At 41.5% G+C, this 24426-nt stretch overlaps 1 protein-coding gene across 10 annotated transcripts in view; it reads right to left on the bottom strand.

Annotated features, from left to right (window-relative positions):
* The window catches only part of TRIM44 (tripartite motif containing 44), a 111453-nt gene extending 87608 nt beyond the window's left edge, over positions 1 to 23845 (bottom strand). For 8 of the 10 annotated variants that reach the window (XR_015142256.1, XM_086341147.1, XM_086341142.1 and 5 more), the window contains exons 1-2: positions 22980 to 23845; positions 4371 to 4448 (exon numbers count right to left, since the gene is read on the bottom strand). Coding sequence is in view for 9 of the 10 variants with exons in the window: in XM_086341147.1 (XP_086197273.1) it covers positions 4371 to 4448; positions 22980 to 23639 (738 nt within the window). In the remaining variant the exon portion in view is untranslated. Of the gene's footprint in view, positions 1 to 2221; positions 2726 to 3610; positions 3756 to 4370; positions 4449 to 22979 lie in introns of those variants that run through there. The other 2 variants (XM_086341146.1, XM_086341143.1) reach the window with 2 other exon arrangements.
* Positions 23846 to 24426: the final 581 nt, after the last annotated feature.

The raw sequence follows: 24426 nt of genomic DNA, 5'->3' as shown, positions 1-24426 counted from the left end.
AAAACCTATCATTTTAACAATAGTCTGATTAGCACTGGTGTGAAGGTCTGGGGTATGTTCTATGTCAATGACATCAGCTATTAAAAAGTACCATAAAGTCCTCTTTCAATTATAAAATGCTCTGTAAATGCTAAATAAAACAAGAAAACAATCCTCAGTTCTATTTAATTTCACGTTGCTAGATAATTCTTTGGTTTCACACTTCAGTAAGAATACCTTTAGAGATCAGAGAAAAAAGGAAAAGAACCTGATTGTATTCTAAACAGTTTTAGTATGATTAGATCCCATGTTTAATCCCACTCCAGTCAGAGAGAACAATGTGAGCCACTTGGCTCGAGTTTAAGATGCTTTTTTGAGGATAACTTCTTAACAAATTAGTATAAATTCTAGATACACAAACATGGTTTAACTGTTTGTTTCAAGCACACCAGCTCTAAGAAGCAGTCAGTGGTGCATCTTCTATGGAAAGAAAAGTAATCAATGTATAATGGAGAAAATGGCTATCATTAACTGCATGATGAGAGGTTGGTTACACTGATCTTAGCATGTTATACTTTTGATTCAATGCTTTCTGGGAGACTGAGCAGAGGGAAGGAAAGGAAGGGAATCGATGTGTTTTTTAAGTCTCAGGTTTCCCCTGGGTAAACTATGAAAGATGATTACACAGTCACTACAAAGGAAAGCTGTGAAGAACTCATGTGCTTTAAATTTCCTAAAAATCCAGCCTGGACACACACACACATACAAACCCCTAATTAACTACATCTTTTAGTTTCCCTAAAGTCTAGAATAAATATAAGAAATCTAGAGACCAAAATCCTGCTTTGTGCAACAGATGTTTCTGAAAAGTTTGGCTGCAAAAAAATGTTTGCAAACTGGATCATGTCAAATACATGAGGATTACTTAATAGACCACTTTCAATTAAACATAATAAAGATTGCTATTAAAAATAATTTCTTTCCACTGTACACAAGTTCTGGATCCCTGGAGGTCTGTCCCCTTTAAAACTAGGCTCACCCCAGCAACACGCAGACACACAACCTCATGTGGACCTGTGCCTTATTTACCAGCCGTCGCCGGTGCTCTTTCCCATCCTCAGGCTCAATCCTAGTAGCTGGAATTTGATATCTCTTGCTGTTCCTCTGGTCTTGGAACTCAGCCCACTCCTAGACCATGACGCTTTGATCATCCTCCTCATTCCTGACCAGAACTCCTTTCCCTTTATTTGGCTTTGTTGCTTCCCTGTTGGACATAACTGTTTAAAAGGAACCCTGTCCTCTCAGGGAGCCTGGGCTGATGACTCAGCTCACCTCCCTTCCCCTCTCTTACTCCTCTGCTGCCTCAGCTCAGTTTGTTTTCTAAGCCTGGACTTTTACGTATTTCATTTTTTTAAAGGTTGAAATCATTTGGACTTATTTACAAGGGCTCTTCTGGCTATTTGCAGAAAAGAATGAGAAAAACCAAAACACAAGAGGGCAGGAAAATAACAAAGATCCAACACAGTTTCTAGTCCCCCCAGACTCACTGAATCAGAATCTCTGGGATGGGTCCAGTATGCTATATTTTAATAAGTCCTCCAAGTGATTTTCATGCACACTAAAGTTTAAGAACCATTGCTCTGAAGAAAAGAGGGTATATGACGAATATTTTGGACAAAATGAGGCATCTCATTTAGAAGTCTATATTACTGACACTGAAGAATGTTTTAGACATTCTGTGTCTTAAGCTACAGCTATGGTATAATTTTTGTAAAATATCCTAGAAACGTTTATTTCCATATGAAAAAAGGTCTAGAAGGTTACATAGCAAAATGTTAATAGTGGTTAACTTGAGGGAAATTCATTTTAATTTCCTTTATGAATATTTATATTTTTAATCTATAAGCATATATTATTTTATAATTTTTTTTTAAAAAAAGGTTAATCTAGGCATCTTCCACTTCTCTCTGGAAAAACTGAGATGTAAAAATTAACTCAGTCCCCAGCAGACTTCAGTGTCTGGACTAATCAAGTTTTGTGAGGCTTTAGGGAATTCCTGAGGAAGGGAGGCAGAGAGAGTGCTCAGTGCTCCATGACTCAATCAGTGCTTCTACGTAAAGCTGCTACACCCGGAAATGACAGGTCCCAAAGCCTGAGAGATTCTGCCCTTCTTAAATAGGCCAACATAAGAAAGGGGTGGTAGGGTTAGGAAGGAAGACAGAACAGACTAAAAATGCACGAATTCTTTTGGAAGACACCAGTTTATTTCTGGGAAAATTTTCTTTGTTGCAGAAATTATGTATTTAAGTGTCCCATTTTTCATCCCCTCTTTGTAATCTGACAGTCATTCTGCAATGACATTGGTCCTTCTTCGAGCTGGCTCCAGGTAAAAAATGGCACACACATATGCTGGACAAGAAAGGGGCTTGACAATAAAACAGACTGGTGGAAAATCACCCAGGATGAGACAAAGAGAAGATGAAAGAAAGGTGCGTGTGTATAAATATCCTCACGATCAAGCGAGGTCCTAACAAATATCCTTTAGCTTATGATGCACTGTGGGAAAATCCTGAGGCTTGCATGGGTTGCTCGCAGGGGACTACTCAGTCCTTCCACGTCTGGCAAGTTTCCCGTCAGATGCACTATATGCATTCATAAAGGATCCCAAAGCACTTCACCTGTATTGTCCTCAGGCACAGGAGCCACTCAGTGCAATCGGTACACATCCTCCTGCTCTTCACTGCCTCTAAGCATGTGGGTGTGGCAGAAAGAGGAAATACATGTTTCCTTCAGGATAGCTGTTGTCCCAGAAATCAGAGAAACTTGGTAAAAAAAAAAAAAAGCTTTCTGCTATCTTTAATAATTAATTGGTTCACTTTCACTAAAGGAAAACTACTTTAATGTAAGCAGTTTTGAGGGGGTCTTTCTACTTTGAGCTACCAAAATTGACAAAAGTTACTCCTTTTTTGTTTTTTGGTATCAAGATGCTCTGGAACCCTAGCTACACCAGAAGGCAAGAGGTGTTACTGATGTCCCAAGAACTTTCAATGCTGTATAAAACGAAAATTATTTTGTAGACGGGTAACTGCAGCCACCTTTTGAAGAGCCTGTCGTTGTCTGTGGCTCTGGCTCATACAGTGTTTCCCAATAGAAAATGGAAGCATAATGTGATTATATAGGAGAACAGAGATGAAACCCAGTGTTTGCAGCATAATAAAAAAGAAAACAAACACTGGAATCAGATTTTGAATCTCAGCTCTAAATTACACTCTACTTGGAGCTAATGGCCCTCTCTCTCTGAACCTCAGTGTTCTTATCAATAAAATGGGAATAAAAGCTAATGTACAAGGTTACTGCAATGATCACAAGTGTGTAAGAGGAGAACGAGAATGAAGCATTGGTGCTTCATGGCACAGTTTCAGTTTGGGATGACGGATAAAGCTCTAGAGATGGAGAGTGGTGATGCTGCATGGCAAAGTGAATGTACTTAAGGTCATGGAACTGAACACTCCAAAATGGTTAAAGTGGTCAATTTCATTTTGTATATTTTACCACAATTTTTAAAAAAGGTATGTAAAGATCCTAGCACAGTGCCTGGCTCTTAGCAGGTACTCAGGAAATGCTAGTCTAATTCCTCTTATAAAATTTTTTAATTAAAAAAATGACAATACACAAAGTCAAATAAAATCATGCTCCTTTCTCTCTTAAATTGTGAGAGGCTCTGACTCTCAGGCAAAGCCAGCTGGCACCAGTACCGGGAGCACCACAGCGAGCGTCTGGGTAGGAGAAGGGAGGCTGCATGAATCATAATCCCTCAGGCATGTTCAGTTCCCCGTCCACCCCCAAACCCTGGTATGGCACCTCCCAGAACACCAATCCTAGAGCACCCCCAACATCTCGCAAAGAAAGCTGGGAAGCTTAAACCATTTCCCAGACCAGACTCCAGGTCATGAGGACAAAGGCATTCACTGTGGCAGCTGGCTCCTGTAAGCGGGAGGGTGACAAGACACTAGTACTGAACACCAACTGCATAGGCCTGAGCTTATTCCAGTCCCCAGCATTAAGCTGATTGTATCTCTGATGCCTGTGGCTGGATTTAATGGACACAGGGACCAGTAGTCTCAAAGGCCCAGTAAAGGAAGATTAAAAATGCACTTGTCTGCAGTTCAGAGAAAACAATTAATGATTATGTGTTGTAAGTCATAAAATAGAGAAGGGGAAAAATAGATGACTTATCTCTAGGCACATTAGAACACTGCTTTTGATGGGCAGGCTTAATTAATCTTGATGCAATGTTCAGACAGACTGTCATTAACATCCCTCGAATTTAGCCCAAGGAGAATGAAATACTTGGGGTACCAATATCCAATTAAATCCAAAACAATACTTACTTTAGGGTCTGAGCTCTTGAACTTTAACCTTTCCACCAACTCTATCATAGCCGCCTTCAGTCCGCCTGAGTCTTTGCTCTAGAAGAAAGGAAAGTCAGGGGTCATTAGACAGCACTTCGTTACTCTCTAGAACACAAACAGTATTTCCCGGGACAATGAAACGGAAGGCATTTTTCTCCCTTCCTATCAGCAAGAAGACTAAACAACTAAGGAAAGCTGTGTTGCCCCTTTTCCTCTTCTCTATGGACAAAGACGGTTGGGACATAAATTGCCCAGTGACCTGAGAGAACAATTGGAATGAAAATTAAACACAATTTGTATAGGGTGACTCACTGCTTCATCTCAGGGCTCAACTGTGCCATTATTCACTGAGGGCCAAAGCTCTGCAAGAGATTTCTATCCAAGATGTCTATTTTATGACCAAGTGATTTTGATTTTAAACTTCTAGATCACAAATATAGATGTATGCAATACTAATTATTCTTACAAAAATGAAAACAAACAAAAAAAATGCCCCAAGATTTAACTGGAAATGGCATTTCAGGGCGCTGGTTGAACACAGGTATTTGAGTCAGACATAAAACGTTTCAAATCTGGGGTCTACGTTAACTAGTTAACTAACCTCAGGCAGGTTACTGACTGTCAAAACCTCCTCCCTTTTCAACAAAATGAAGATTATAACAAGGGTTATTTTGAAGCTTAATTGAAATGGTGTTTGTAAAGGCATGAGCATAATATGTGGCACATTGAGGGCTCAATCAATGTCCCCTATTATTACTATTGTTGTTACTGCATTATAATGATTTAGACTAGCACAGTCCAATAGAAATATAAGGCAAAAATGCAAGGCACATATATAAGTTTCCAAGTAGTCAAAAAAACAAAAGGAAATTACTTTGAATACATTTTACTTAACTCAGTATACCCACAATATTGTCACCGCAACATGCAGTTTCAACATGAGGTATTTTATATGTTTTTTTTTTGTACCAGAGCTTTGGAATCTAGTGTGTATTTCATACAGCCCAATTCAATTTGGACTTACCAAGTTTCAAGTCCTCTGAAGCCACGTACAGCTAGTGATCACTGCACTGGTTAGCACAGACCGAAAGCACAGACTAAAGCTACACTGCCTGGATTCAAGTCCCAAATCTACCACTAGATCTGCGTGACCTCAGGCAAATCACACAGCCTCCCAGGGCCTCAATTTCTTTATCTATAATATGAAGCTAATAACAGTACCCACTTCAGAGGGCTATAGTAAGGTATAACAAGCTCACATACATCAAGGTACTTGGAACAGGGCCTGACATGTGGCAAAGACAATAGATGTATGAGACATGTTTACTATTATTATCTGTCTCCCTCACAATATTTAAAACTCCTTAAAGGTAATAACTACATCTTTTCTCTGTATCTGCGTCCAGCATCAAGGCGTTTTAAAAAGTATGCTGAACAAATGAATGAATGAATATGCAATCTTAAGATACAAATGCCTTAATAATAATACGTGTGTGCAGCACTAGATGAAAAGTCACATGAATTAGTTTGTTTTCTTATTTCAGCTTCTCGGGGATAGGACAGGATCTTTACACTAATTTCACCAGTGATGGAAAGGAGGTATGAGAAAATCAAGTCATTTTTATGGGTAAGGGACAAAAACAAGTGTAATATAATCAAACATGACAAACATCTGTTCTTCAAAATTGGCCTCAGACTCAGTGATATTTTCCCAATTTGGGAGGAAAATTCCAGTTTCTCCAAAACAGGGCATACTTAGTAAGTCTCCATCATATAGATTAAAATAGACTAAAGCCTAAATCCTTTCACTCCCTCTACCCTCCATTCTCTCCCAAGTCTACAGTAAAAATCTGATGTAACCTAAGATGGATATCTGCTTTAGATGTGCTCTCCAGACACAGCTGACATTCCCACCCTAACTGTGGTTCTAAGTTTTAGTTTGTATTTTCAAGATGATGACATCACTTCCCAAGTTTCATCGCCAATTTAAATCTTTAATCTCTGGTCTCACAGCAGACAGGTGGGAAAAGGAATCTGGAGGTCACATACCAGGAAGTGCGTGAGACCCAAAGTACCTAAAGAAGGGTTAAATTGCCAGACACAATCCTGCTTTTATGAGACATCAGACAATAACGCCTGTCTGGTGATATCATTCCTCTAACCTGCTTCTCATTGGCTGAACAAGCAGGTCACTTGTCCCTGGAAAGCTCTCTTCCCCCACATCCCAGCTGCCAGCACCCATTTTAAGCTCTTCAGCAAGAGCCCTGATATATTATGACTTCCCCACCGCCCTGCCTCCCCCCACAGCTCTAGAGAACAGAAAGGAATGCACTAAACTGTGTCTTAAAACATTCAGAAGAGAAACAGGATGACGACGGAATCCCTAAGAAGCAGACAGCCTGCTTGCCGGCAGATGTGCCTTGTGAGGGGAGATAAGGGAACCCTTAGCCTTCTTTCATAAAAATCCAGTGGGTCAGCAGAATCCTTCTTCCTAGCAACAGCAGCACTGCCTACCAGGCGAGTGACAGAGGAGAGGCAGAGACCCTTCCTTCAGGAAATTCACCCAGACCACTCCCCACCCCGCTTTCTTTGAGAATATTCTCAAAGATAATTGGGGTGTATATGGAGCCAGCCTCTAAATGAGTGGTGGAAAAAAAAAACCGTCCCTAATGGCTTAAAAAAAAAAAAAAAACTACCCTCCCCCCCAAATAAGCAGTTGGGAGACTCTCCTCTGACAGCTGCAGGGCTGTCAGAGTGAAAATGGACTACCCTGGCCCCAAAGCCACTGCCTTTCTTTTTTCACACTCCCTGGTCCCTTCCTGCACCTCAACAAGCCTTGTACACAGACGTTCAGGCTAGTACACCCAAGTTCTGGGAACATCTCTTTCAGTCACCCTGGGCCACACCTGGAACGTAAGAATGCACATATCAGGGGTGGGGTCTAATGGTTTGATTCATCTTTTGGAAGATGGGCTCAGAAAAAGCCTCTGCAGGCCCTGAGAGCAGGGTCAGGACATTTCATTAGATAATTCTTGGATTCTGGATACTTGGGAGAGTGGTCTAGAATGGGGCAGGGGGTGGTGGTGGTGGTGTAGTCGCTAAGTCGTGTCCGACTCTTGCGACCCCATGGACTGTGGCCTGCCAGGCTCCTTTGTCCATGAGATTCTCCAGGCGAGAATACTGGACTGGGGTGCCATTTACTTCTCCTCTAGAAGGGGGCAGGCATGGGCAAAGGAAGGGCCCTCTAAAGCACAGGGCAGGGGCACAGGTTGTCTATGCCTAAGGTGGTATTCGAGTATGAGTGTCTCCAAAGCATTGATTGGGTGGTATTGTGTTTTAATAGTTTGCTGAGGGCACTCATCAGTCAAAAGATAACTGGAATAGGTCATACTTACATACTTTCCTACTGTGGTGGAATGAAAGAAGTACCTCTGAAACTTGTGTTCTAACTGAGAAGTCAGAAGAATTCTAACTGTGGACACATGTGGATCCATAAATGGCCAGGTTCTACTACGTCAGTCCTTGGGGCAAGCACTGTGATGGTGATGAAGTGAGTGTCTCCTGATGGTGTTTCCTCACCTCCTTCCCACACGTAAGCCTATCCTTGTCTATGAACCTCTTTCCTCCCCTAAGAAGAGTGTAGATTAAAACAAGACAAGTGCTCTGTTGTGACACCCACCCCTCAAATTACAGAGCTGGTCAGTAGCAAAATCAGGATCAAAAAGATCCAAATGACAAAGATTTATAACATATACAAGAGAAGAGGCTGGAACACATGGGAAAATACATGAGGGATTCCTATAAATAAGAAAAAGCCAAATAAGCACAAAAGAAATCCCAACACAGGATATGAACATAATAGAAATGTGAAATGGCTAATACACATATGAAAAGATGTTAAAAGATGCTCAAACTTACTTGTAATTTTGATATCATTTCTTATCCATCATACTTATCCAAATCAAAAAAAGTTTTGATTTGATAACACCATGTGATGAGAGACTTTGGGGAGGTTGGGAATTTTCATGTCGCTGACATAACAAAGCTACTTTGAAATCACATGCCAAGCAAGTCCATTTTTCACCTTCTTCCCTTGAGAAACACTAACATGTGTCAAGGAGGTATGCCCAAAAATAATTATTGCAGCACTGTTTTTAATAGTAAAAACCTGGAAATAGCCTAAGCATCCATCAATTGTGGGTGGCTAAATAAACTATGGAATTACAAATGAGGTCTGATATGGCAAATAAAAAGAATGAAGTAGACCGGTATGTACATGGCAATGCACAATGCTGAATTTTGAAAAGCTTGCCAAACAAGGCATACTATATCGCTTATTTAAAGAAATATAAACCTATTCTATGGGTTACATATGTATGTAAAAGATTAGAAAAGCAATGACTTGGGGCGACTGGTAGTGGGAATAGTGGTAGGAAGAGTCTTAGACTTACTTAAATGTATTCCTATTGTCTAATTAGGATTTAATACACAAAAGGCGGGGGGGGAACGGAAGACCGACCCAGAGTTTCTGCTTCTGGTGTCTCTCTCCTTAAATTTGCCTACGTATAAACACCAGGGCACTGTTCCCTTTGCAGCAAACATGAACCAAAGGTATAAGATTCTCCACCTAGGACTCATGTATCGATTTCAGGGAGTTTGAAACCCCCAAACTATACACAAGATTTGGAAAGTACATGCACTATTCTGTGAAAAGGGACTGGCACATTCCTCAAAGTTCCCCCAAAGTTTAATTTTCCTAGTGTAAAGGGCACTGCATAAAGAGAAGGGAGAACCAGGCTTCATTCCTACTAATTGCTATGTGAGCTTGGAAAAGTCATTTTATATCTCAGAGTTTCTGTTTCTCAACTTGTAAATGAGGAAAACGGGCCAAATCAGAACCTACAAATTCACAGGTCACAGCCTTTGTTTTGTTTTTAGAGTGTTGTCCCACACCAGCATGCTAGGAATTTTAAATTAATCGCCAACACTTAAAAACCAGGAGATATGCCATATGCTAGCTTCTTCGGAAAATCTGAAAGGTCTGACTGTACTGGGCTCCCCTTCCACCCAGCAGCAACTGGCGGAAGCTGAGTAGCAACTCCCCACTTCGGGCAAGGCAAGCTCCCTTCAGGACGCCACAGTTACTCTGGATGGCTTCTCATTTATATTACCTTGCTGTTCCCTGTAGACATCTCAAGTTGCCACCCTTAGCAGCAACTCAGAGTTTTTTTACCTCTAATGGTTTTTGTATTTGAACACCAAGAAAGGTGGCATGTCTTTCCTCCAAGGGATTCAGAATACCTCATAAATACATGTACATCCAAAACAGAGAAATAATATAGTTCATTCTAATGTAAACATTCTTTGAAAAATGGGCAAGAGGTAGAAACAAAGGTGGAATATGGCAGGTAAAGGGGGCATCAGAACAGGAAGTGTTTCTTGACAACCAGTCTCTATACTTTCAGAGGAGTCAGTCTAGTCTAACGCCTATTACCACCTGGGACCAAAAGAACAGTCACGTGTCAGCAGAAATGTAAAAACAACTTAGTATCTTAAATGAAAATGAAACGAAATCAAGTCGCTCAGTCATGTCCGACTCTTTGCGATCCCATGGACTGAAGCCCACCAGGCTCCTTGGTCCATGGGATTTTCCAGGCATGAATACTGGAGTGGGTTGCCATTTCCTGCCACTTCCTTCTCAGTATCTTAAACTGGCTCCTAAATACTGAATTCTGTATTACAAAGAAGCAGAAGATGCTGGGTTGCAAAAGAATATTGGCTGCCTGTTTGTTGTTGTTGTTTTTTTCTTTTCTATCCCAGTGGCCTTGCATTGGTACCATGCTTTCAAAAAGGAAAAAAAAAAAAAAAATCAATCCAACTTTCTATCATTTTCACAAAAAGGTTTTGGGGGAGAAACAATGGAAAAGGATTGGGAGATAGAATGTATAAGAAGTCCTCCTAAGGAATCCAACCATAAAGCAAAGTCCTGACAAAATGAAATTAAACCGGTTTTAGTATCATCACACCATGTCCAAAAATTCTTTTCCAATTTCTTCACATGACTTGATTTTCCAACTCCAAATCCACTCCTATGTTAGGTAACCACCTTTACACAGTTGCTCAGATGCAAAATCATTTTTTGGGTCTGAGAAAACCTATCACCAAGTCTTTTCAGACCTAACTCTAAAACCTAGGCCAAGTTCAATTACTCTTTACCATCTCTACTACTCCCTGCTTGTCTGAGGTCCAAGAAGCAATACCGCTCCCCTCACCTACCCTACAGTCCCTTCTCCGCACAGGCAACAGAGTGAAATTTAAAATATAAAAGGATATATATGACTTCCATTCCTCATACACATGAAGTCAGAGTCTATCATTCACCACAAGTTATACCCCACCAGGTTCACGCAGGCCCAAAGGATGGACAGGAGGACAGTGGGGGTGCCTATAATGGCTTTCCCCAACTTGTCCCCATTTCTTACTGGAAAGAAAACGGAGGCTATTTTCTAAGCAGAAAGAAAAGGGTGTATTGCCCCTGCCTCCTCTCTGCTTCTATAAAAATTTCCCACAGTTCAGAATGTAAAACAGAATTTAAAGAGGACAACCAGCAAGACTTGTGAACCTAAAATTAGACATACCAGCTGTGTTTTGGTTAGCTAGTGCATAAGGCACCAGCAGGACACTGCAATATACAGGAGCCTCTCCTCTGAAGACAGGTTTTTCACCAGCCTTTCTACCCACCAGAATACAGCAGGCAGAAGGAGCAGAAGGAGAGGGGGCTGACCAGTTTCCACCCAAAGAAACTTGGTGTCCGAACTTCTGTCAGACTAACTGGTCTGGAATTGAACTCAGAATAGAACCATAGATGGCTCTGTAGGTGTAGCAAGAGTCACTAATGGCTGAGGGATTATTATATTCCAGGCACTGTGCTAAGATCTTTACGTGTATTATTTGGTTTTCACTACAGCCCTAAAAGGAGAAATAATTATTGTGGCCATGTTACAAATGATGAAACCAAGATTCAGAAAGAGAGGATGAATTCTCCAGCATGACACAGGTAACAAGTAGCAGAGCCAGGATTCAAATCCATGGAGGGCAAAGCCAATTAAGGCAAGACAGCCTGGTCTTTCATATTCATTCTCCCATTTCTCCTTAGTAAGACACTCCAGTTTTAGCTGGACACACCATGGCCTGAAAAAAAGACTGCTTCCTAGCACCCCCTCTTGCAACTAGATAATGCCATGGGGCTGAACTCTGACCACTGAAATATAAACAGCAATGTGTGCAACTTCTGGAAGGTTCTCTTAAAGGTTCTCTTCCCTTCTTCACGTTCCTGTGCCTGCCATCCTGGAATTCAGATATATTGGCTGGACCTCCAGTAGTCATCTCGGTCTGTGACAAGGACTATACCCTGGGGATGCCATAACAGAGGTAGAGACAGCCTAGATTCCTAGTAAGTTCATGATTCCTCCATACCAGCTTTAGACAGCCTGCTGCTGCTGCTAAGTCGCTTCAGTTGTGTCTAACTGTGTGTGACCCCATAGACGGCAGCCCATCAGGCTCCCCCGTCCCTGGGATTCTCCAGGCAAGAACACTGGAGTGGGTTGCCATTTTCTTCTCCAATGCATGAAAGTGAAAAGTGAAAGTGAAGTCACTCAGTCGTGTCCGACTCTTCGCGACCCCATGGACTGCAGCCTACCAGGCTCCTCTGTCCATAGGATTTTCCAGGCAAGAGTACTGGAGTGGGATGCCATCGCTTTCTCCGTTAGACAGCCTATTTCCTTACATACAAGAGAGAAAACATCCATCTTGTTTGAGCTGTCATTATTTTGGAGTTTTCCACATTACTTCACTATTTTAGATGCAGTTGAACTTAATATAAACATTGATGTGGTAAATCCCTATGCAATAATCTCTTTCCTTGATGCCCTGTGATTATTAGAGATTATTATACTTCATATCATACATTTACAGAACATATCATGTATATCTACTCTCCAGCAGGCACTGTGCTAGGTGCAGGGAACAGAAAGATGACATACAGTCCTAATCCTAGAAGAATTCATAACATAGGACACAGACGTGTTGGGAAGAAATAATAGTGAAATAACAGGCTGTTGCTATGGGAACACCGAGGCCAACCGCCCAGCACTTGAGTGGTACCTACCCAGTACAAGCACATCAAATACCCAGCTCAAATACCGCATCCTCTAAGAAAGCCTTCCTGATTACGTCTCCAGCTGAAATTAACTTCTCTTTTCTCTGAGCCCCAGTGCGTGCATTCTAAGTTGTTTCAGTTGTGTCCGACCTTTGCGACCATGTGGACTGTGGTCTGTCGGGCTCCTCTGTCCACGGCATTCTCCAGGCGAGAATACTGAGCCCCCGTGACATACTATTTGTACTTCTTTTCTAATATTTACACACAAATAGGCGTGTGAAAAAGAATATGAGCTTTCCGATGTCAGGAATCTTTCTTTTTCTCGGTATCTGTCACGTGGTTCACCCTAAGTGCTCCAAAACTCACACAAATAAAATCAGCTTAAAAACACCAGGTTTTGACAATAAAGCTAACTATATGCTCTAGTCTGGATGTATTTTCTCTAATATTCTATTGAAGTTAAAAGCAGATTACTCTATCTGATCAAAAACTAGCTAAATACATCTGAACTGAGCTTAATTTATAAATACATGTTCAACAGGAACAATTTAGCATAACACAATGCACATCAGGGTCATTGTCCATATAGTTATTTGCCATAAATTATGGATTTACCACAGTGTATTTGGAAGCTTTTGCTTGCTTGGTTTTATTTTTTTCATTCTTGATTAATTTCTGACATCTGTAAAGGGCATCAATACTGATTTTTTTTTTATCCTGGTATCATGTTGGCTTGATCCCTAGCATAGTCACTCACACACACACACACACAGGCAAGATTCTCATCTCTACCCCACATATCTGGACTAAAGTATTTGCTTCACCCCTTCTTTGTGCTGCCTCCTCTTCCGAGAGGTCATGAGCATCTGTGCTCCTTCCTGCCACATGACAGGTTTAGCCTCTGGCTCTGGATATTCAAACACACAACAGAAACAAGAGTGTGAAGCTGAGCCAATTATCCCAGACTGAACTGTAACTTCAAGCGGAAGACACACCAACACCAACAGATCTCTAGCTTCTCAATTGTGGGTCAGATGCATGGGAAGAGAAAAGGTGGATGTTATCAGTGGACAGACAGGGCAACCTCCATTTGTGGGCTGTGTCAAGAAAGGTGACACCACAGGCACATAGTCCTTTATCCCCAGCGTGGCTTAAGAATTACATACCTACTACATCAGCAAACTTACCCTGAAAAGTAATCACCTGATAGCACAATATGTCTATTAATCCATTCTGCTGCTGCTGCTGCTAAGTTACTTCAGTCGTGTCTAACTCTGTGTGACCCCATAGACAGCAGCCCACCAGGCTCCCCCGTCCATGGGATTTTCCAGGCAAGAACACTGGAATGGGTTGCCACTTCCTTCTTCAATGCATGAAAGTGAAAAGTGAAAGTGAAGTCGCTCAGTCGTGTCTGACTCTTTGCGACTCCATGGACTGCAGCCCACCAGGCTCCTCCGTCCATGGGATTTTCCAGGCCAGAGTACTGGAGTGGGGTGCCATTGCCTTCTCCAAATCCATTCTATTCTGATTGAAAGATTGGGGCAGAGAAAAAGAGGGCACTTCCTGGGAGAGAGTGCAAACAAAGTCTGGACTGTTTCTCACAAGAGTCCCCTTGACACTATGTACCCTTAATTCCATGGTCTTCCTTCTACAAACCAGTAACTCCAGTCTAACCATGAGATGAAGAGGTGACAAATCCCAAGAGAAAGACATTCTACAAAATACCTAACCATTCCCAAAGATTTTTACTTTAGGCTGGGGTGAGGCCAATCATAGCTATTTTCTAAAGAATCCCACTCCACAGCTGATTCCAAAATGTGGCAACAAGGTGAGAAACACACTGTCTTGTTAACCTACTTCCTACTCCTCTTTCATTCCATAATGGCCTTTTCGCTGTCCTTCCAATACCCCAAGGTCACCTCTACCTTTTTTCTTCTTAGATTATAAGTGTAATTTTAATAATAAAGATTGGGGGAAGAGTCATACCCTTAACAAAATTTGATGGCTTTTCCCCTGCACTTAACCCTGCAGAAGCCCTCTAGGCTCCCTCTAATGAAGTTCCACCCACCGTGAGTGCTGAATCCCCTTTCACCTTAGTCTTAGCTTTTGTCTTCTTGCGTCTTATTCTATACAAATAAATGGTTTCCCAGGTGGTGCAGTGGTAAAGAATCCACCTGCCAATGCAGAAGATGCAAGAAACGTTGGTTCGATCCCTGGGTCAGGAAGATCCCTGGAGGAGAAAATGGCAACCCACTCCAGTATTCTTGCCTGGAAATGCCATGGACAGAGGAGCCTGGCAGGCTACAGTTCATGGGGTTGCAAAGAGTCAGACACAACTTGAGCACACACATACAAATAAATGACACTGAGTGAAGGACTGTGTAGCCAGTGCTTTATGGTTTTATTAGAAGATACCCCAAATCCATTCAGTCAGGAATAAAACTATAAATAGGGACATTACAGCAGAAATTCAACCCTTTGCCTCCCTACCAGAGCTGCTTCTTAGGAGCTGACCGCACGGGCAGAGCCACCGGCTGTCAGGAGACGCAGCAGTGGCACACCCCGCCTCCAGCCCCTCCAGCCCCAGCTGTTCTGAGCATGCACCCCAATCCTCCCAGCCACCTGCTACCAGTGTGCCCTCCCTGAGCTACCCCCTGCAGTTGTTCCCACTTAACCAAATATTCTGCCCTCCTAATATCCATCCAAGTTAAAGACACATCTAAGGACAAAGGGAGTGGCTTCAAAACCTTTGGATCTGTCCATAGCAAAGCAATGTTAAAAACCCCACAGATGCTTATAAGTACTTGCTGGAGTCTGTCAATCACTTCTCCCTTTGCCATTTTATAAGACTCCACCTTTTCTTCGGGTGATCTTAGAATGAACTAGACAAGTGCATTTCAAACCACAGAACTTAACCCACTAGTGTGCAATGAAATCAATTTATTGGGAGAATCTTCAGGTTTTTTTTTTGGACAGAAAAGAAGAGAAACAGAGCAGAATATATCATATGCAGTAAGGTTAACAGTGTTCCATTTGTGTCAGTTAAATGTGTATGTGTGTGTGTGTGTGTGTAAACTAGACCACAATGTAAACTATATTTCCCCTACTGTAAGTTATGTTAAAAATAATTTTTTAACTTGCTGGTCTAGAGTTCTGAATATATGTAATTGCACTTACATTGTTCAACCAAAACAATTCATTAACTATAGCTATGAAAGCAAATTCCCATGGCAACATAATTTTCATATGAAAATATCCATGAACCAGATCAAGCTCCTTTGTTAAGACTCCATGACCTATTTTCACAATAAGAAACTATGGTCACAGTAAGAGAAACCTGCGTATCTGAGATGAGATGTTCTGAGCCAGATAAGAGGTCATAATATGGGCTGTGTAACTGTATTTCTATGATAAAGCTGGAGCACAGGCTCAATACAAGTTTGGACCCATAGAATCCTTTGGAGACCAAATCCTCTGGAGCCAAACTGAAATACAGTACAGGAGGAAAGGCAGGACTTTAAAGGTCATTTCAGAGATTAAGGGTTAAACTCATCCCTTCGAGGTGTTTGCCTTAGTCCTTCTGGCTTAGCCTTCAGGTTGCCTCTGCCTAGATCCCCTCTTGCTCTACCATCTCCCTGGTTTTCTGACCATTCTGGCCTGCCAACTCTTAAGTTTGCTTTACTCTAGCCCTTGGCAACAATTTGATCTTCTACTGCCAACATAAGCCACTCACGGTCCAGTCTGGCATTGAGATCTCAAAACATATATTGTTTAAATTCCTCTTAACTCTAAACTTATACATTTAGCAAGACTCCTCCTATAATAGTAACAAAGACAACAGCTAACATTTAAAGAGCACTTACAATGTGTTTGGAGAAGGCAACGCACTCCAGTACTCTTGCCTGGAAAATGCCATGGACGGAGGAGCCTGGAAGGCTGCGGTCCATGGGGTTGCTGAGGGTCGGACACGACTGAGCATCTTAACTTACACTTTTCCCTTTCATGCATTGGAGAAGGAAATGGCAACCCACTCCAGTGTTCTTGCCTGGAGAATCCCAGGGACGGGGGAGCCTGGTGGGCTGCTGTCTCTGGGGTCGCACAGAGTCGGACACGACTGAAGCGACTTGGCAGCAACAATGTGTTAAGCATTGTTAAAGTTGTTAAGCATTGTTAAAGTTTTATCACAAACTAGATTATTTTACTCTCACAAAACACTATTTCTTAACTTTATACCCATTTTAGAGATATAAAAACACAGCCAACTGTTAAGTAACTTGTCCAGGGTCTACAAGCCAATGGCAGAACTAGGATACTTCTGTCCCTCTCTAAACCCACAATGTTGTTTCATTTTTTCTTTGTATCACTTACTACATGCTTATGTGCCCATTTGTTCTATTTCCTTCCAATACAATGTATGCTCCAGCAGAAGTAGACTTTTTCCATCTTGCTGTTTCCAACGCTTAGAAAGTACTCGCCCTTGGCTGATGCTCAGTAAATATTTGGTGAAAGAATAAGTGCAGTATAACAAAGATTCTCTTCTCTAGACATTATCACGCCAAAACACTTTTAATATTCTAAGAGACCTACTCTCTTGTCAATAGGTAAATGTACACTGTCTTCAAAAGATATGAAACCAGACGTGAAATGAAACTAATTAATGCTGCAATCAAGCTCTGACCAAGTTCAAATTTTTACTAGGTAGAAATGATCAGCCCCTCTTCCTAGCTGCCTTTCAGAGCAAATGGTATGCCCTTTGTGAGGGGGGAAAATATGACTCTAGTATCTAGAGTTCTTTTAAAGAGTGTCTAACATTGAATGAAAAATGATGAGAGATGAAGAATCATGAAAATATGGCAAATAATCAAGAATCAGACCCCAAAAGATAAAGAGAAATGGATCTTTAAAAAAAAAAAAAAAAAAAGAGCCAAATAGGTGCCCTAGAGTTGAAAAACAATACCATAAATTAAGAATTTAATGTCTGCATCTCCTTTCCTGCCCTGGATATAGAACCATCATACCATCTTTATAGATTCCAGGAGGTTTAAAAGGGAAGGAACATATGTATACCTATGGCTGATTCATGTTGACGTATGGCAAAAACCATCACAATATTATAAAGTGATTATCCTCCAATTAAAAATGATTTTTTTAAAAAAGCTAAAAAAAATTAATGACTGACACTCATTGGAATACTTTCAGCTGAAATAGTTAAGTAAATAAATAAATAGGGAGGTCTATGGAGTGATTTCCAAGACATACTACTAAGTTAAAGAAAGCAAAACATAAAAGAGAATTTCTATTGCTCCAGAACCCACAATTCAAGTTTCACCATGAGAAAAACATCAGACAAATCCAAACTGAGGGACAGTCTACCAAATACCTGACTGGCACTCCTCAAAACTATCATGATCAAAAACAAAAAACTACAATGTGGCCAGAGGACCCTGGCACTGAGGTCATCAGAGAAAAAACTGGTGAAATTCTAATAAGGTTTAGTAGTACTGTTCCAATGTTAACACAAGCAGAGTATAAGAAACAGTTCTATTGATCTGAGTACATTTACTGATCACAAGAAACTGGGATGTGCACTTGATTATAGGCAGAAAGTGATGTTGGGGGAGGGGGATGCCACTTCAAGAGCACATGAACCGAGAACTTTCAGAGGTTCAAGCTGGTTTAGGAAAGGCAGAGGAACCAGAGATCAAATTGCAAACATCCGTTGGATCATAGATAAAGCAAAAGAGTTCCAGAAAAACATCTACTTCTGTTTCACTGACTACGCTAAAGCCTTTGACTATGTGGATCACAACAAACTATGGAAAATTCTGAGAGATGGGAATACCAGACCACCTGACCTGCCTCCTGTGAAACCTGTATGCAGGTCAAGAAGCAACAGTTAGAACCAGACATGGGACAATAGACTGGTTCCAAATTGGGAAAGGAGTACGTCAAGGCTGTATATTGTCACCACGCTTAACTTACATGCAGAGTACATCATGCAAAATGCCAAGCTGAATGAAGCACAAGTTGGAAGCAAGACTGCCGGGAGAAATATCAGTAACCTCAGATATGCAGGAGACACCACCCTTATGGCAGAAAGGGAAAAGTAACTAAAGAGCCTCTTGATGAAGGCAAAAGAGGAGAGTTAAAAAGCTGGTTTAAAACTCAACATTCAAAACATGAAGATCATGGCATCTGGTCCCATCACTTCATGAGAGATAGATGGGGAAACAGTGATAGATTTTATTTTCTTGGGCACCAAAATCACTGCAGATAGTGACTGCAGTGAAGCCTTGCGTACTGCAGTCCATGGGGTCAGAGTCAGACAGAACTGAGTGACGGAAGGAAAACAACAAAGGGGTCCTAAACAAGTGTACACTTAGGTCTTAGCAGAGGCAAACTCAAAGCCTCTTTTGAAGAATCCAGCTTCATGCCAACGCTTGGGAAATACCCCAAAATAATTTTTTAAAGGTAATGAAAAGTTACTCAAATATAACAAGCACAAAAGGAAATTATGACACCTGAAAACCACCACCAAAAACAATAGCTAGCAGAGAGAGATCTACAAAGTCTTCACATACTGGAAATATCAGTGACAGACTATAAATCAACATGCTTATTGTTCTTAAAGGAATAAAGCGGATAGCAACAGTATGAAAAAAAGATAACAAGAGGATATGATTCATAAATCTATACTAGCATATTTGAAAATGTAAACAAAATGGACCAACTTCTAGGAAAATGTAACTTATCGAAATTGACTCAAAGGAAAATAGACAACCTACATAGGCATATAACCATCAAATAAATTGAATCCATAGTCAAAAATACCATAAAAGAATAACAAAATAAATTCTTTCTCTCTCTCATTTCAGATGCAAATGGCTTTCCTGGTCAGTTTTATCAATCATTCTAGGAAGAAATATTCCAATCTTATACAAACACTTCCAGAGGATTAAAACAGGAAGAAAATATATGAGAAGCAATACATCCTGACTCATACTACGAAGCCAACATAACCTTGATAGCAAAATCTCAAGAGGACATTACAAGAAAGGAAATTTACAAGCCAATTTCTCTCATAAATATAAATGAAAACTCCTACATAAATTATTAATAAGTTAAATTCAAAAACATAAGGACACTTCATCAAAACCAAGTTGAGTTTACCTCAGAAACGGTAGACTGTTTTAACTGAAAAATATTATATTAAAAAGGATGAAAATAAGACTATATATATGTACACACCTGTATTTGCAAAAAGAAACACTTGAACAATAAGTGAAAAAACTAATAAAAGCAGTTACCAAAGGTGAAAAAGAGGTTTTTGAGACATATGAACATAATACTGATTTTCAAATCACTTAGTATATCAATTAATGCAATTCATCACATCAGCACAGCAGAAGAGTAAAATCACATGAACATGCGACAGATGCAGAAAAAGCATTTGATAAAATTCAATATCCATTCAGTACTAAGGAAAAGCCCTTAAACTTGGACTAGAAGGGAAATTTTCTTAATCTGATGCAATATATCTGTGGGAAAAAAGTTATACTACACTTGTGAAATGTTATGAATTATCCCTCAATTAAGAACAAGGCAAAAATACCTACCATCAGTTTTATTCAACATTATATTTGGCGGGCCTATCCACAGCATCAGGGCAAGGAGGAAAAAAAAAACAAGCATAAGGACTGAAAAGAAACAAAAACTGTCCCTCTTGAAAATAATATGATAATGTGTGTAGAATACATTTACAGGTTTACTATTAAAATCATAAGACACTTTAAATGAAAATCAGTATATAAAAGTTAATCATATTCCTATATACAATTAGGGGGAAAATTAAAAACATTTTTTACAATACTATAAAACTGTAAGTACCCATGAATAAACTTCCCAGTAATGTATAAGATCTCCAAGAAAAAAAAAATTATAAAACTTTATTGTGAGGCAATGTAAAAGACCTAAAAAAATGGATCAGATGACTTCATTTTGTAATGGCATTAATTCTCCTTGTATCGGTTTATAATTTCAATACAATACAAAAAAAAAAGTCTTGCCGACTCTTTTTATTTTTAATATAGAACTTTGTGGTATGATTCTAAGAAATGCAAAAGGTCAAGACTGGTTAAGACACTCTTTGAGAAGAACCAAGTGGACAGACTTGCTCTACCAGATATTAAGACATGTTACTAACTTATGCTAACTAAGAAAACATGTTGCTCATGCAGGAATATACTAACAGATCAATGGTACAAAACAGAAGTGCCAAGAAACACACCGCACACATACAGGCATTTGATAGATGACTGGTGGCACAGCAGATCAGTACAGAAAGGAAAGGCTTTTCGATAAACGCTGCTAGAGCAACTGGCTATCTGTCCAGGGTGAAAAGTGAAGTTGAGCCGCCACCTCCACTACCCAAAGAATCAATACTAAGTGGGACAAGACACAAAAAGAACTAATGATAAAGGAAGTTACTGATAAAGTTTATTAACTTAAAATGAAGAACTTCTCTGTTCAAGGCACAATTTTTTAAAAAATGAAAAGAAAAAGAGAGTAGAAGATATTTGTAATCCATAAAACAAAGAAGTCAGTTATATATATGTGTGTGGGTGTGTGGGTGTGTATATAAATTCCTGTAAATTAATGAGAAAAAGACAACCCATATGAAAAATGAGCAAAAGACCTGAATGAGTAGTTTGCAAAAAAAAGAAAAACACAAAGGACATTCAAAATAGCTTTAAATTTTAAACAAGAAGAAACCATGACATATCCATATGACGGACGAAAGTTAAAAATTCTGTAATAGCAAGTATTGGTGAAGATACTGAGAAAAAGGAACTCTCTTACACTCTTCATGGGAATGCAAATTGGTACAATTTTGGAAAACAGTTGGCAACATCTAATATTATTGAAGATATGCATAGTGTGTGACCCAACAATCACACTCCTAGGTTGATATTCCATTTAAATGTATGTAGATGTGCAGCAGGAGATATATACAAGAATGCTTGTATCAACACTATTTACAATAATCAGAAGCTCCAGAATTTGGAAACCAGATATTCATCCTTGACAGAACAGGTAACTTGTGCATTATTTATAAAATGGAATTCTACACAACAATGAATATGAACAGTCACCCACTGGATGAATCTCACAAACGCAATGTTGAAAGAATGAAGCAAATTCCAAAAGAATGCATGATAACAATACAAGAGCAGTATCAACTGTGTCAAGTTCAAATAAGTTTAGAAATGCATAAATGTGGTAAAAGTATAAAGATAAGCAAGGAAATTACCACCACAAAAGTCAGGATAATGGCTACCTAAGGGAAAGGGAGATGGCTGTAACTGGAAAATTATAAAAAGGGCATTGGGCTTCAATAGTGCTACTAATAATCTATTTCTTCATCTAGGTGGAAGTTCCAACAGTATTTGCTTTACAGTTGTGAGACTGTGCATGTTTTTATACACTTGGTGCATTTTACAATTTTAAAATAGAGGGAAAATCCTAATATAGCAGATATCCTTACCAAAGTATTTGCTATCCCAGTGGCAGCAACTGCAAGGTTGCTTAGAGAAACAAAAGATGTTACAATGACAATAAGCTAATGAACTAATCACCTAATGAACTGATCACTCACTTTCCTGCCTGGTTAACTCCAGATGTCTCTCTCACTGATTGTAAGCATCCACAGTATAAATAAAAGGCAAATCATCTTCAAATTCATTCATTCAACAAATATTTATTAATATTTATAATATTTCCATACACTGTTCCAGGACACCAGCACGGTTCAAGATAAATAAAGGCCCTGCCCTCCTGCAAAAGATACAGGACAGGGAAACCCCACTCCCAGACGAATTTTGCCTTCACTCTCTCATTCTCTTTTCCAAACAAGCATCAAAGATGAAGAATTAAACCGGACCTCAGGAACACACATAAAGTTATCATCAAAACCTAACCTTAGGGAGTCTCTTCACTACGGAGGAACCACATACGTCGGTTCTCTGGCTAAACTATGGTTTGCTACGTTTTCAAGTAGGCAAAATGACTGCCTTATGAAGAACCGTAAGTCAAGGCACTAGTCTCAACAATGGAGATGCTGTGGGAACTGGCTTAAATGGAGTCAAAATCCCAAGGAACGGCATCCAAAGACCAGAGGCTTGTCATTTTCCAGACACTGTACCCTAGACTTTGCGTATACATTTATTTTTCTCAGGTCAGAGTCCAGAACTTCCATCTGATTCTCAAAAAAGTTCAATCACAAAGGGGCCATTAAGCACTGCTCCCAACAAGTTGAACAGGCCAGCTTTCTAGGAACATGGTGAATGTGAATATGGCTACAGGAAGGCCACGTGAGTTGAAACCCACGTGTCCTGACCTCTGAGGCTATGCTCCGAATGACTAATACTTACTCTTAGTTCCTCGAAGGCTTCATCGAGGGTGGAGAGGTGGTGGCCATGGTGAGCCCCAATGACTGGGCAGAGCACACAGATGAGCTGCTTGTCTTCCTGGCAATAGGTACTCAAATCAAGCCCATGGTCCGGACACTTCCTCTTGGCCACTCTCTCTGCTTCCATTTCTATTTCGGGGTCAAATTCGCTTTCTGCCTCCGTTTCTCCCTCGGCCTCAGATTCCCCTTCTTCCTGGTTGTCCTCCTCGGCTTCGCTCTCTTGCTCGTCCTCCATTTCTTCCTCACTGTCTTCCTCGCTCTCGTCCTCGCTCTCTTCCTCTGTCTCGCTCTCTTCCTCGGGCTCACTGTCTTCCTCGGACTCGATCCCTTCCCCCGCCTCGTTTTCTAGGGCTTTCTCATTCTCCACCGGGGCCTCGACTGCTTCCTCCCCGGCCCCATCCCCGCGGGCTCCCGGGGTCCAGGCCTGGGCAGCGCAGTGAACGTACTCGGCCAGATGGTGTCTGGGGAACTTCTGCCCGTGCGCCTCCGCGTGGTGGCGGCAGTAGCAGAAGCCGCATTCTCGGCACACTTCCTCGGCCCCCGGAGCCTCGTCGGGCTCGCACTCATCACACGTGCCGTCGTGCGGCAGCTCCTCGAAGGCCGCACCCCCTCCGGAGGCCATGTGGAGGCTCTGCCTCGGCCCGGGCTTCTGGGCTACCGATCTCGCCGTCTAGCCTCGGAGCGGCCTCCACCCCAGGCCGGGCCCGTCCCGGGGACTGGCCGCGCTGTGTCCCGCAGCCTCGGGGCGGCTGCTGCCTGCTCCCGGTAGCCCGCGTCCGGCGGAGGAGCGAAGGGCCTCCCCGCCGGCTCAGCAGCTCGGCGTCCGCTGCGCTTCCTCCCGCGGTTGGGGCACTTCCGGCGCGGCCTCCCCGCGCCCCCGTCGGCCCCCGCGCCGCGCCGCCCGCTCGGCCTCCCGCTGCCCCAGACGAGATCGCGGAGCCGCGGGACCTCCGCGCCGCCCCGGTTCCACTTTGCCTCCCCCCTCCCCCCAATCAGGCGGCCTCCTTTCACTTCCTGAGTCACTTAAAGTGGCGATGGTCCTTTTCTGCGTTTCCCGCGGGGGCTCAGCATCCCCGCAAGGAGGGGAAAGATGGAAGAGGTGTCCAGTTCACTCTGCTCACTCTGGAGGCGGGAATTGCGCCCCCCCATCCACCCCGGCCTCCTCCACTCGCTCTCTGGAGTTGTCAATCTGACTTTTCCAGGTCACTAGGCAGGTGTACAGGTGCATTTCAACCTCCTTCCTTCGAATTTGTTGCTGACCGTCTCAGCCCCCGCTGCTGCCTGTTCTGCAACGTGCCAGAACAGTGTTGTTTACCAGACTGAACCTGACCCCTTGGGATTTCCAGGGGGAAAGGTTGTGTTTGTTCCTCTAGGCTCAGGGAATCAGAGTCAGAATGAGCAAACAGACA

Source organism: Bos grunniens, chromosome 15 (assembly GCF_055505025.1).
Source record: "Bos grunniens cultivar Pamir isolate PY7600 chromosome 15, Bosgru_T2T1.0, whole genome shotgun sequence".
Lineage (NCBI taxonomy): Eukaryota > Metazoa > Chordata > Mammalia > Artiodactyla > Bovidae > Bos > Bos grunniens.
The sequence above is the reverse complement of the archived record's forward strand: the minus strand, read 5'-3'. Positions and strand labels throughout refer to the sequence as shown.